Consider the following 12,763-nt stretch of genomic DNA (forward strand, 5'->3'; position numbering starts at 1 on the left):
TATATACATACATAAACGGCTCGTCGGGCGCGCGGATCTTTCCTTCTCTAAATACACACACATATATACAGCAGCGAGCGACGTGTGTATGTGAGTGTGTGTCACGCGACCGACGCGGGAATATTTCGAGGACCCGCGCAGTCGAGTGCCGCTGCAGCAGCGCAGAAAAATGGGCAAAATCTGCGAACGCCGATTCGACGATAAATTTCATTTCCATATCGTAATATCTCCGGGCCGATCGACGACCAACGACCGAAGACTCCGTTCAGCGTTCGGTGGGCCTGTATTATATACATATGCTAACTCTATTGTTTGATCGTTTCTGCTGCTGCTGCAGGACCTCGGTGTGCCTCGGAGTCGATAGCTCTTTACGATATATCGCGCGTATTATTATGCATTATGTTATTTGTACTTTTGCGCGTTATCATTCAACGGCGTATTTATCATCGACACACGGCTCATTATAATATTTAGTCAGTCAGTCACAGAGTCCTGAGAGACTCGCAGCGCGCAACAAATTGCTCGTTTAGCTTTCGCCTCGTAACCGCATACATATACGCGATCATTTTTTGCTCGGCTAATTGTGATTGATGCGGGGTAGAGATTTACCACCACTCGAACAGTCTGTGTATGTGTGCGTACCTTTTCTTTTGGCTCGACTCGAGGAGGCAATCTCTTGCATTTTACAATATTATCGAAGGTTACGCGCGCGCGCGCGAAATCGATGCAAATTAATACGAAACTGGTTTCGGCGGGGTTTATTAATCATTTTTGATGAAATCATTATCAATGGGGACGAACTTGTTACGATATACGTATTGCCTGGCTGAAATCAATTCATTTATCATATTCATCGAGTTTAATCGAGTCGGATCCTTATTAAAAAAAAATCTCTTTTTTTGCAATCACGTATTTCGTTATTTTATAATAGATCGATTAAAAACGAGCAGCACGTGGACCAATTAAACAAATTTTCCGTGCTATCCATGATTTTTGTCCCCTCGTATCTTTACCACCATTTTTATTCGCACAAGTTTCTACCTGTACAAGCAAAGACAGCCCGAGTAATAATGTCGCGCGCGCGCGTATATAAAATTCAGCGAATTTGAATGCGTGTGTGTGTTGCGGGACATACACATACATCGCGCAACAAGCGTTTGGACACACGTGCTACACACGGCCGCGTCGCGGGTTCGGGATATATATATATGCGTGGAAAGAGGAGTACGGGGGCCTATATAAAAAGGGGGATATACATTTTGAAAAAGGTTGTGTGTTATATACGTATATGCTCTTTCCTAATTAGGCGGAAGCCAATTTAAGAATTCGGAGTGCTCCTCTCTCTCTGCCTGGTCGTCGTCGTCGACTTCGCGCAGGCATATATACACAGAGGTATTGCCAGAGAGAGAGAGAGACTCCTGCTCCTTCGCGCAGAGGACTTCTTCTTCTTCTTCTCCCCTTCATATTCTTGGAATAGAAAGATAAGATGCCAGTGCGCGCCCGATGAATTATGCTCCGTGAGTTGGTGGTTCCACGCTTTCGCTCTTTCGCTCTCTCTCTTGGCTCTCACCCCCCACACACACACACTTGCCTTTGATACACGTTCGCTCGGGCAGAGGTCCGAGACATGCACACATACACACTTATATCGCCTTTTCTCGCTTGTGCAACATTAATATAAGCTTGACCCAATGCAGCAGCAGCAGCAGCAGCAGCATCTCTCACGGTAGCCTCCGATTATGAGATTCATATTTTGCTTCCAATTATATTCTTTGTCTCGGGCTTGTTATATACGTGAAAAAAGGGAGATTGATCAGCGGGTTGACTTACGAAATCTTTATAATTATTATTATTATTATTATTACTTTTTTTTTCTATTAAACCAAGATGACGCACCGCAGCCGATTATATCGTCTGCCACTCATTCGAGGCGTGCGTGCCGAGTGTGAGTGCCGAGATTTGACAGGTAGTATGGTGTATAAGTAGTAGGCGTACTACGCGCATATGGTCAGCGAGAAGTATTTTATATATATCAGTGGGTGATGACGGCTCTGCTGCCGCTGCTTCGAGAGCTTATCCTCCATTATGAGGGCTTTAACGTTTTTTTGATGTATCTCGAGCTAATAGTTTGACGCCTACCCCATTGGCACTTGTGCCTCGCATATTATAAATGATTAATTTTTCTTCCGCCCTCGGCCGCGCTCGATCGTTTACTATTGTGCGCTATTACATATTGTTATAGGATGCGCCGTTATAACAGCAGCGCACTGTTTTTGCTTATTTATATAATATGTAAACAAGCCACTAGGTGGCGGACTTGCAAAGATTTGTAACCCACAAATGAACCGTGGCTGAAAATGTTTATTAGTGGCGGCGATTTTTTAGTTTTTTTATTATTAACGAAGCTATAATCGAGAGGAGTTTTGGCCGGGGATTGGAGTCGTCTTGGAGGTTCTCCGTCCTCGTTACATGACTTCGCTAACCTAGGAAGTTTCGCTCGCTATGGCGGGTCAGGTGAAGCATCTCGTCCAGATGAATTTTCTGATTCTGATGTTTCATCTCGTTGCCGTTTACCTTTTTTGAGCACAGGATCGGTGATTTTAATTTCCGTTTTCCGCTTTCGATCATCTTGATGTATGAAATTTTTCAGCTTATCTGCATAGAGCGAAAAATCGAGTTTGTAGACGAAGGTCGCAAGGCTCGGACGCTGTGGTAGTTCCTTCACCGTGGCTCCTGTTTTTTCAAACCATTTTGACAAAATCATATATGGTTGAAAAATATTATCCACGACTTCCTTTGTTATCTCCTTTTTTGATGAAATATTCAGGAGGTTTTTACTACCATTGGCATGTGACACATTTAATTCTTTTAACATACGCCCGAGGGCCATCTACCAATCATCACCTGTACTACGATCCCGAACACCCAGAGTTCTATAGATCGTTCTTTTTGCATCTTTCAAACAGCTCTTTTCAGAGCTACGCAAACAATCAAAGAGTAATTCAAATTCTTAATTGTTATCTTACGATAAAAATTTGGCGATAACAATATACATCTGAGAACCGAAAGGTTCATCAGCCTTGCTCGACTCTTCCGTACTTATATGCGTCCTTCTTCCGCGCGCATCTCTGCCTCGCGAAACGAGAGAAGAGTTACGAAGCTTCGTGTTTCATCGCGTGAGTTTTCAACGAAAATCGATGTTTGCGCGCCGCGCGCATTCGTGTGATATCGAATTCACTCGGGCAGCAGCAGCAGCGCCAGTTACCTCTTTTTTGTTTACTAGATTAAATTCCAAAACTACATCGTTTTCGGCACCTACTATATATTATGCTGCTGCTGCTGCTACTATGCCCCGTTACGTAATTTCTACGTCGTATAGATTCTCGGAAATTGGAGCACGTGTGTCGAGGGTTGAGGTGTTGCATTCGCGGGGGCATATAATACCACTCGAGTTTGAGAAAACCTTCGCTCTCGTTTCGGATTTACTCCTGTACGATGACGAGCGTATTAAATAAGCGCGCGGTGCCGACAGCATATCGGCAGCGCGATTAATAAGATTCTCGAATGGAGCACACTGCTACGAGTTGTGCACACTCGCGCACGAACGTTGAAAGGTGTACATCGGACAGACTATTTTCTTGGAATTCATAAAACTTGGCGACAGGAAATATAACGGAACCTAGCTCGCTAGCCTTTTACCTTTGAGAGCGAAAATACAAAAAAAAAGGAGGAGAAGAAGAATAAAGAAGTAGATAGAGAGAGGAACGAGATGAGGCGAGACGAGAAATATATCTCGTACCTAGACACATACACACGCGCGCGCGTTCCTTGCAACAGCTCCGAGGGAAAAAAAATCCGTCTCCATAAAAATCACATTAATTATCGGTGCGGTGCTTGCAGTAGTGGCGGCAGCGACGACCGCCGCCGATTCCTCTCGCAACATAAACATATGCACACTTTGATGAGAGAATCGCAGCAGCAGCAGCAGCAACAATTGTCAGGGACATGTGTGCGCTCCGCGCGCGAAGATTAATTCTACGTCGATAGTCAGGTATAAAATTCGTGCGTTGCGCCTTGCGGTTGACGCTCGCCTCGCTCGCTCCATTATTGCCTGGCGCCAAGAAAGAATTTCTGCTCGCTCGTGTGTGCGTACTTATTTTATATTATATGGTTGCGCGCGCGCGCGCGTGCTGGGAGGTGCCCCGAGACCCGCACAGACGACGACGACGACGATTCGAAGCTGATTTTTTAAATGCTTTTTTGAATGTATAATAAAGCGAGCGTCGATGATAGCTTTCTTCATTTCGATGATGACGAGCGACGCCGCCGCCGCCGCCGCTCGTGTATAATAATCGAGAGTTTCCATAATATTTACATAACGAGAGTATTATTGTATGAGTATGGCGCTTGTGTGTTTTATTTTCGTATAAATAATTCTTTCGCGTGACTCACACCGCGTGTATAGTGACAGCTCTCGTCGCGGACCGCAGCCAGCGTATAGTGGGTATATAGTACTTGACGCGCACGCGTCGAGACACGAGGACAGCTTTTTCTCTAATTTACGAGTCGCTTTGGCGTTTGTCAAACCCGACGACGACGACGCAACATAAATCAAATTATAAATAAACAACTTTATTGGGATTTAGGATCGAAATCATCGATGAGGGGCTTTGTAGATCGGTGAAAAAAATTAATAATGAGACTACGAGACCACGTGCTGAGTTGACTTTTGTGCTTTTCTCTCGAGCATTTGACATTTTTTAAAGCGCACAATAGTATATTTGTTTTGTTCGTTTGAATTAAACGATTCCGAAAATTCCAACCCTTTAGTCATGGATTTACAGAAATTAAAAGTTGAACGATTCCCTTATTTTTTGTAGGACTCCTATAGGAATTTTGATCCTTTATATAAAATTTTATCAAGGGTTGAACAACATTTTAAGAGGAATTCGAATTCAATTGAAAAAATTAAAATTTCAAATATAAGTCTATTCGTAAACTTCACATAGGTAAAGATTGTAATTCAGATATTGGCCACTGTACTCAACTACAAGAGTATATCTGATTTTTTTATTCATATTTTATGAAATTTATGAAATCTTCGAATGAGTTCAAGAAAATTTACGAAAAAAAATCAAGAAAAAATCCATTATAAGGAAACCTTATAAAGATTACCTTATAAATTAAGATGTAAAACCTCTTAATTTATTTCTCATGTGCAAGCAGAATTGGCATGATTTACTTAATGAGTATAAAAAAATAAAAAATATTGAAACTCCAAACAAAGAAATTGAAATACTTCAGGAAGAGTTTAATGAAGAAACTGTATCTGATGAAGAAACTGATGAAGTTGACAAAAACAAAAATGAATATGAGATAGAATTGACAAGTGATCAATGGCAAATAATATCACCTCTACCAGCAATAGATGGTGAAGATGAAACTCTTCAAAGTGGTTGGACTGACCTTGTATCAAAACTAATGTGGGAAAAAAATAAAAACATTAGTTGTGTCTATAATTTTAATCGTCATACAATCAATAAAAAAGATTATATAAATATTGATGGATACTGCAGTGTATGTCCTGCAACATTCAATATAACTTGCTATGAAAAACCTAATCAAGGAGCTGGAGTAAATTTGTTCGTTGAGTTGACAGGCATCAAGAATATATATCATAATAAAAAACGACACTTAAAAGGCCCAGAAAGAGAGAGAGAGAGAGTGAAAGAGGAGCTTAGAAACCAAAAGCCCAAATCATGGCGCAGAGATCAAATAGGCAAAAATATGAAATTTGGTGATAGCGAACCACCTCATCTGTACAGCTTGAGTCAGCTTCAACAGGCACGCCGTGAAATAAAAAACCAAGACCTTGGTATAAATGTGAAATTGAATGTATTCGATTCTTTAGAAGAATTAAAGAAAAATCCAGATATGGCTAAATTTACAAGAAACATTGGCTTTTCTCCTTTCCACATTATGTATTGGTCACAAGAACAGATTAAAGTAGGTAACGGAATCAACCAACATTTGGGTAATTCTTTTGCCATGGATGCCACTGGTTCTGTGGTGATAGAACTGCATCAAGACGTTGTCATATTCTTGACGGTTCTATCAACATATGTAGACCACTCTATTGTACCAGTGGCCCAATTACTGTCAGAAAAAAATGACACTGATTTACTTAATTATTTTTTAAATGAGTACATCAAGACAGGTGGTCAGTACTCAGAGGAAATTGTTACAGACATGGGTAAAGCTATTCAAAATTCAATATCTTTGGGATTCAACCAATTAACGTACAAGTGCTACTTAGATGAATGCTACCTCATTTTAAAAGAAAAGAAAAAAACTAAGTTAAACACACAAATAAGGAACACAAATAGTTATGTAATCCTGACTCAATTTCATCTCTTGGGGGCAGTCAATTAGTGCATCGGCGCCCTCTAGTGACGGAGAGCGAACTAACTAGATTGAAATTTGCCTTGAGGCAGTTTCATTCAACTTTTATTTCTAAACAGGGTTCTAAAATCTGTAATAAACCTGATAGACGCAAAAAATTGCTAGTTTCAATTGAAAAACCTTCCATCAATTTTATTTGCATTTGTGCCTGAAAATCAATACTTCCACATGCTGCACACAGAGATCATCGACTCGATGACATCGAGCCGCGCGAATGAAACGGATCGCGGCATAGAATAATCAGTAGCGTAAACAAACGCAACTAGTGTCGCGGTGCATATCCAAGCTCTTTCTCTCTCTCACTCGAGAGAAAATAGAATGAAAATCGACTAGAGGATAGGTAGCCGTACATACTCCTCTCGTCCGGGGCACAATCGACTTCTCGGTTTTTCGCTTCTCCGTACTCGTTTATACGATGCCCTCCCAATAGGGCCTTTTAACTCGGCAGCATTTGTTTCTCTTATTTTCTCTCTCTCTCTGCCTCGTGCTACATATATAGCGATGGACTTTTTCTTACACCGTGCGCGGCACAGCAGCAGCAGCAGCAGCAAGTACATCTTACGCGCGAGCTCGTACACACAGACGCAAGGCAAGAACCACCTGTGCAGTATATACCATATATGCGAGTATTATAGGAGCGCGAGAGTGTAACAATAAGATTATAATGGTCGTGGCGCGCGCGCACGCGGTATATATGTGTAAGACCGCCGCTCGTATTTATCATCGCTCTCTCGCGCGCGTACGAGTGTGAGTATATATGTGTGTGTATGCATGCCTGCCATTGTTTGCCGCGTGTCATTTCGTGGAGTTTCTCTCTCTCTTGGGCTCTGCACTGTTGCACACAGGCCCTATATCTATAATATAACTCGAGCCCAGCGTTGGACTCGCGCGCCCCGACCGCCTCACATTATTATGAGAGCGCGCGCATATACAGGCACGCCGCTCACATAAATTGGACACTACTGGCCTAAGGCCTTTCGGCCTCTGGCCCGAAAAACTTAGCACGCACAGCCCGCGCGAGCATATTGTTTTACAAACACACTTGTGTTTCTTCTCGTATACCTACTACGTACGATCGTGTTCGTCTTCGCCTTTTCTTTTATTATATGCACACAGGCTAACACACAGGTACAGAGCGACGTATACATACTTTTTTATTGTTCATTTTGGTGTTGCTTTCTTCGCCTTCCCCCTTGTCTTTATCCGTATTTATCTTTCGTGCCTACCGTGCCTTGCTCTACACACATACACATATATACGAATTCACATTAATGCATTCGCATCAAGTGCCTACCCTCGCGCGTGTGCGCGCAAACAGCGCCGATTTTTTTTCGCAAGTTTTACTTGGAAAAGTTGTTCTGTCTCTTGAAACAATGCCAAAATTTTTGACATAAATTTTCTCAATACCATTTCAACTTGTAATCCATTATTCTCAATTATAATTCCAACGTTCACGGCTAAAAATATCTTTGCACGATCTTTTCAAATTTACTCGTCATTTTCAGAAGTTTTCGCACAAGAATTCGTTAAAATCAGGACCCCTGAGATATCCAATTGAGAAGGTACTTTTTAGAATTGCAAGGTTAATGTGAATAAAAAATTTTTCATAATTTTTGGAATGACAGAATTAATTTAATATGTTGAGGTCGATTTCGTCAATCCTCGTCAATCAATAAGATTTTTAATTCGTTCAGATTACTTAATGACAATCAATGTAACACAATCAATATTAAAATTTTCTAAAAAAAATAATACAATGGAGTAAATTTCTAATTGAATGCATCTGCATAAGCGAGTCGCGAAATAAAATTTTATTGAAAAGCGACTACCTATTCTATTTACTATTACAAAAATGAAATCAATGTTAGGGGTTCAACATATTATAAACTTAAAATTAACACTTCATAGTTTCTTTGAACAATTGTCAAGATATGCAAATTAGCCAAGCAGGCAAATTGGGAATTATTGATATTACATTGTTGTGTTTTTGGCACAATAAAATTTAGTACATTTATTAAGTCGTGATGCTGATGCGTGAATGCTGCGCCATATCGATGTGTTTTTGAAGATTTATTTTTTGTCCAAATATCTTTCCGCACGTCTCGCATGCATATGTGGTATTGTTATGCACCTTTTTGATATGACTATTGAGCTTTCCTTTTTGACTGTATGTCTTTCCGCAAATATGACATGGGTAGATGATGCCTTTATGAATCGAATCGATATGAGATTTCAGAATATACTTTCGCGAGAACTTCTTGCCACACACGTCACATTCACAACTTTTTTGACTATTATGCACTGAGTTAATGTGGGTGCGAAGACAACTCGTTTGAGAGAACGTCTTTCCGCAAATATCACATGTGGGAGTTTTACCATTATGTATCGCTTCAATATGTTTTTTGAGAGAATCTTTAAGTGAGAATGACTTTTCACATAAGTCACAGCCATGAGTGATTTTAAGATGCGTCGAATCGATATGAGATTTCAAATAACTTTTTTGAGAAAATGTCTTTCCGCAAAAATCGCATGGGTAGGTGATACTATTATGTATCGAATCGATATGAGATTTTAGAATATCCTTTCGCGAGAACTTCTTGCCACACACGTCACATTCGTAACCTTCTCGACAATTATGAACCGAATCGATGTGGGTTTGAAGATTACTCTTTCGAGAGAACGTCTTTCCACAGATATCACACGTGGGAGTTTCACCATTATGTATCGCTTTAATATGTTTCTTGAGATCACCTTGAAGTGAGAATGACTTTTCACATAAGTCACAGGTATGAGTAATTTTATGATGCACCGCGTCGATGTGAGATTTCAAATGACTTTTTTGAGAGAACGTCTTTCCGCAAATATCACATGTGGGAGCTTTACCATTATGTATTGCTTCAATGTGTTTTTTCAGATAAATTTTACATGAGAATGACTTTCCACAGAAGTCACAGCCATGAGTGATTTTAAGATGCGTCGAATCGATGTGTATTTTAAGATTGCTCTTATGTGCGAATGCCTTTCCACATGTATCACAAGGATATGTGATTTTATTATTCGGCATATCAATATGTTTTTGGAGTTTATGATTATAATTTACATTTTTTACAACTGTTTTTCTTTTCGTTGGCTCGCTGAGTTTACAGTTTGAGTTCATACTCAATTGATTTGCGTCGTCCACAAACGATTCTTTTTTTACAGCATCCAAAGCTTCTAATTTAATTATGTTTTGAGTTTGATATTCGTTACAATTTTCAATAGCTGCCAAGTGATCTTCAGAACAATTTTCAATTTTCGTAACTGCTAATAAATCCAAGCTCGGCTTCATGTCTTTACATTCCAACTCGATCGCCAAGTCATCAAGTTCACTTTCGTGATTTTCGTCAGATTTTTGAATCTGAATAAAATATAACTTATGTGGAATTTTTCATGAAATAATGATCTAATATGTTATTATAATTACTTACTTGATTTTCTTGCGGATGCCTTAAGAATTGAAAATTGTTGACATCGGCTGTCTTGTCGATTACAATGTAATCATTTTCACCGAGCAACACGTCGATTGGTTCTTTTTTCACTCTGAAATAATTTTTATTAATTCTAGTTCATTCATTTCGAGATGTAGTAATTTACGTAAAAAAATTACCTAACGATACTATTGAATACCACACTTGATTCCATTTTCCTCACGTAAAAATTTTCTTGCGATTGATCTTTCTGGACTGACTCTACACATGAAACTAACTTAAACTCGAATCTAATAATATTTACTAACCCTAAACTCTAAATTTGTACGCGTCAATGTTTTCATAATATTACTGAAGAAATTGTATTATCTTATATCGAATGAATAATAAACTTTATCCTATTAATGATATTTCATTACGAAGAGATTTTAAATTACAAAATGATACTGGATTATATTTATAAAAGCTGAAACGGGTGAAAAATTTTCGTATCATTTTTGCATCATTGCCTCGATTGAAATAATTTGAAATTATGTCAAACGAGAATTGGAAAATGTAAACAACTTTCGTTCTTTGCATTAATGTTTTTCAAGACAAAAAATGCCATTTTTTCTACAGCGTGTGATCGGTTCTCTCGTCGTGAAGTATCGCTCTGTGCTTCTGTTGGTCTATGTGCAAGAATTATACATTCTCATGTGCAATGCAAGGCAAGTGCAGCTCCTATAACGTGAAAGTGAACATGAGTAAGTGAGCGAGCGAAAAAGAGTGACAGAGAAATAAAGCGAAAGAGTAGGAGCATGTATGAGTAAAAAGGGGCGTGTAGATTCTCTCCATTGGCTCAGGCACGAGAGTAATGGTTGCTCACGTGCAACCTCTCACTTTTGTATGTGTGTGAGTGTACGTGTGTGTATGTGTAGTACCTAGTGACTGGTGTTATGTGCAGGCCTGGTATGTCTGTATGCCTATGCAAGTGAATTCAGTGCTTCAAATGCCTCGTCAAAAAAAAAGTCAAAGCTATTGTTCTGCTACAATTTTCAATCAGTCGAAAATACATTCCACGGCAGCGTTCGTTGTGAAAATTCCCCAAAAAATGTATGATTTAATTTTTAAAATAAATTAAAATGATTTTGTGATTACCAATTTGAATACAATTAATAATTGATACAAGCAATTTGGACAATCGGATAATTTTGTACGAAATTACATTTACTTATCTACTCTTAAATTAAAAAATAATCAGCAATGCATGGGATTGTTACTTTTTTCTCCATCGTTGAGTAGATCAATCTCGATCGAAATCGATCGAATTAGCTCTCATCAACACTTGACAAAGGTATAACACGATAATTACGAAAAATCGAGTCTCTAAATCTCGTTAACTATACAATCCGATCGATCTTATATGCGGAGCAAAACGTTCTCCTCTATCGGCTCGGATAATCAGAAAATTGATTACATCTCGCCCGGCCACGAGCCCGAAAAAAGAATCGATTAAGCTATTTTTCAAATTGAAATTAGGGCCTCTTCGCGCAGCAGTCCAGCTCACATCGCACAAGTAGTACAGGCACGTATGAAATATGCTCACGCGATCTGTATGTAGATGAAAGAAGGGATTACAAAAAAATAATCGCACGCGTTTCAATCGGTCTATATATCGAGATCGTATGCGCGATCGGAGAGTACCCGAGAGTGGCCTGGCGCGAGCGAGCGAGCGATAACTATCGAAACGTAAGCATCGTAAGCAGGTATATTTATAAGAGAGTGAGAGAAGAGAAGATACCCGATCGGCCAATATAATACGAGTCGATTACGACTCGCGTACTTATAAAGCAATTCAACACTTTGCCTCTTTTTCTCTCTCTCTCTATCGTCATGTTGGCCGTTTACCCGCCGTGTGATGTAATAAATTAAAATTGCTATAGTTAATATAGAACACATCACTTGGTTGGCTGGCTTGTCTCGTCAGCCGAGTCGCCCTCGATAACGGCTGCAGTATATGTAATGTAATGTATATAAAAGAGAGAAGGACGATTACACCCCGTGTGCATATACATTATATATTTATTAGGGGCTCTACTTATAGGTATACCCATATACATAGAGAGAGAGAGAGTTTAAAAGCCCCAGCAGGCGCAAAAATGCGCGTGTGTTTATAAACGCGCAGCCGAAAATTTTCTAACTGAATAGTGCGTATACATATACTCGTGTGTGTGTGCTTGTGTGTATATGTATTTGTGCAAAAAATAAGTGGATGTGTACAGGAAGGAGGGCCTTATCTCTGAAGATCAAAGAGGGCCTGGGGTGTCGATGGCTTCCGCGCGCGTACACACACACACACACACGTATAGGCTCTACGCGGGAACCCCGTGATACACACCAAGTAGTGGTAGCAGCAGCTGGACATTTGCGCTGGCTCGCGCGCGAGCAAACTGACCGAAGCATGACCGAGATAACGATCCCCGCCTTGATGTATCTGGATCGCGTTCACGTCGTTCTTTCTCTCTCGCTCGGCTCACGTCGTTCGTTGCCTTCGTTGCTACTCTGTGTGTTTTTTTTTCTTGCGTTTCGAAGCTATACGGCTCTCTTCCTATAATATATATTGTAATGCGCCTCGTAGTGCGCTCGTCTCCTCTTCTTCTTTGTCCTTCTCCTCTTTATATATATACTTGATGCATGCGGTGTTGCGAGACTATGCGCCGAAGTGAGTTATATCACACACACACACAGATATATACACGCAGGTAGGTTCGGGGGATGCTTCGAATGCCGATGATAATTGGCCTTAATTCCGAACTCGCGCGCGTAGGTATATACAGGGATTGTCGTCGTGCGTT

The 12,763-nt window shown here is 40.1% G+C and overlaps 1 protein-coding gene across 1 annotated transcript; it reads right to left on the minus strand.

Annotated features, from left to right (window-relative positions):
• Positions 1-8,113: 8,113 nt before the first annotated feature.
• LOC106654963 (zinc finger protein 568-like) lies at positions 8,114-10,182 on the minus strand. Its single transcript, XM_014375132.2, has 3 exons — positions 10,109-10,182; positions 9,930-10,041; positions 8,114-9,859 (listed from the first exon to the last, which is right to left on the minus strand). Exons 1-3 carry the CDS (start codon positions 10,141-10,143, stop codon positions 8,477-8,479), a joined length of 1,530 nt encoding a protein of 509 aa, XP_014230618.2. The 5' UTR covers positions 10,144-10,182; the 3' UTR covers positions 8,114-8,476.
• Positions 10,183-12,763: the final 2,581 nt, after the last annotated feature.

The sequence above is a fragment of the Trichogramma pretiosum genome, unplaced genomic scaffold, assembly GCF_000599845.2.
Source record: "Trichogramma pretiosum strain Unisexual culture from Peru unplaced genomic scaffold, Tpre_2.0 scaffold23, whole genome shotgun sequence".
Taxonomy (NCBI): domain Eukaryota; kingdom Metazoa; phylum Arthropoda; class Insecta; order Hymenoptera; family Trichogrammatidae; genus Trichogramma; species Trichogramma pretiosum.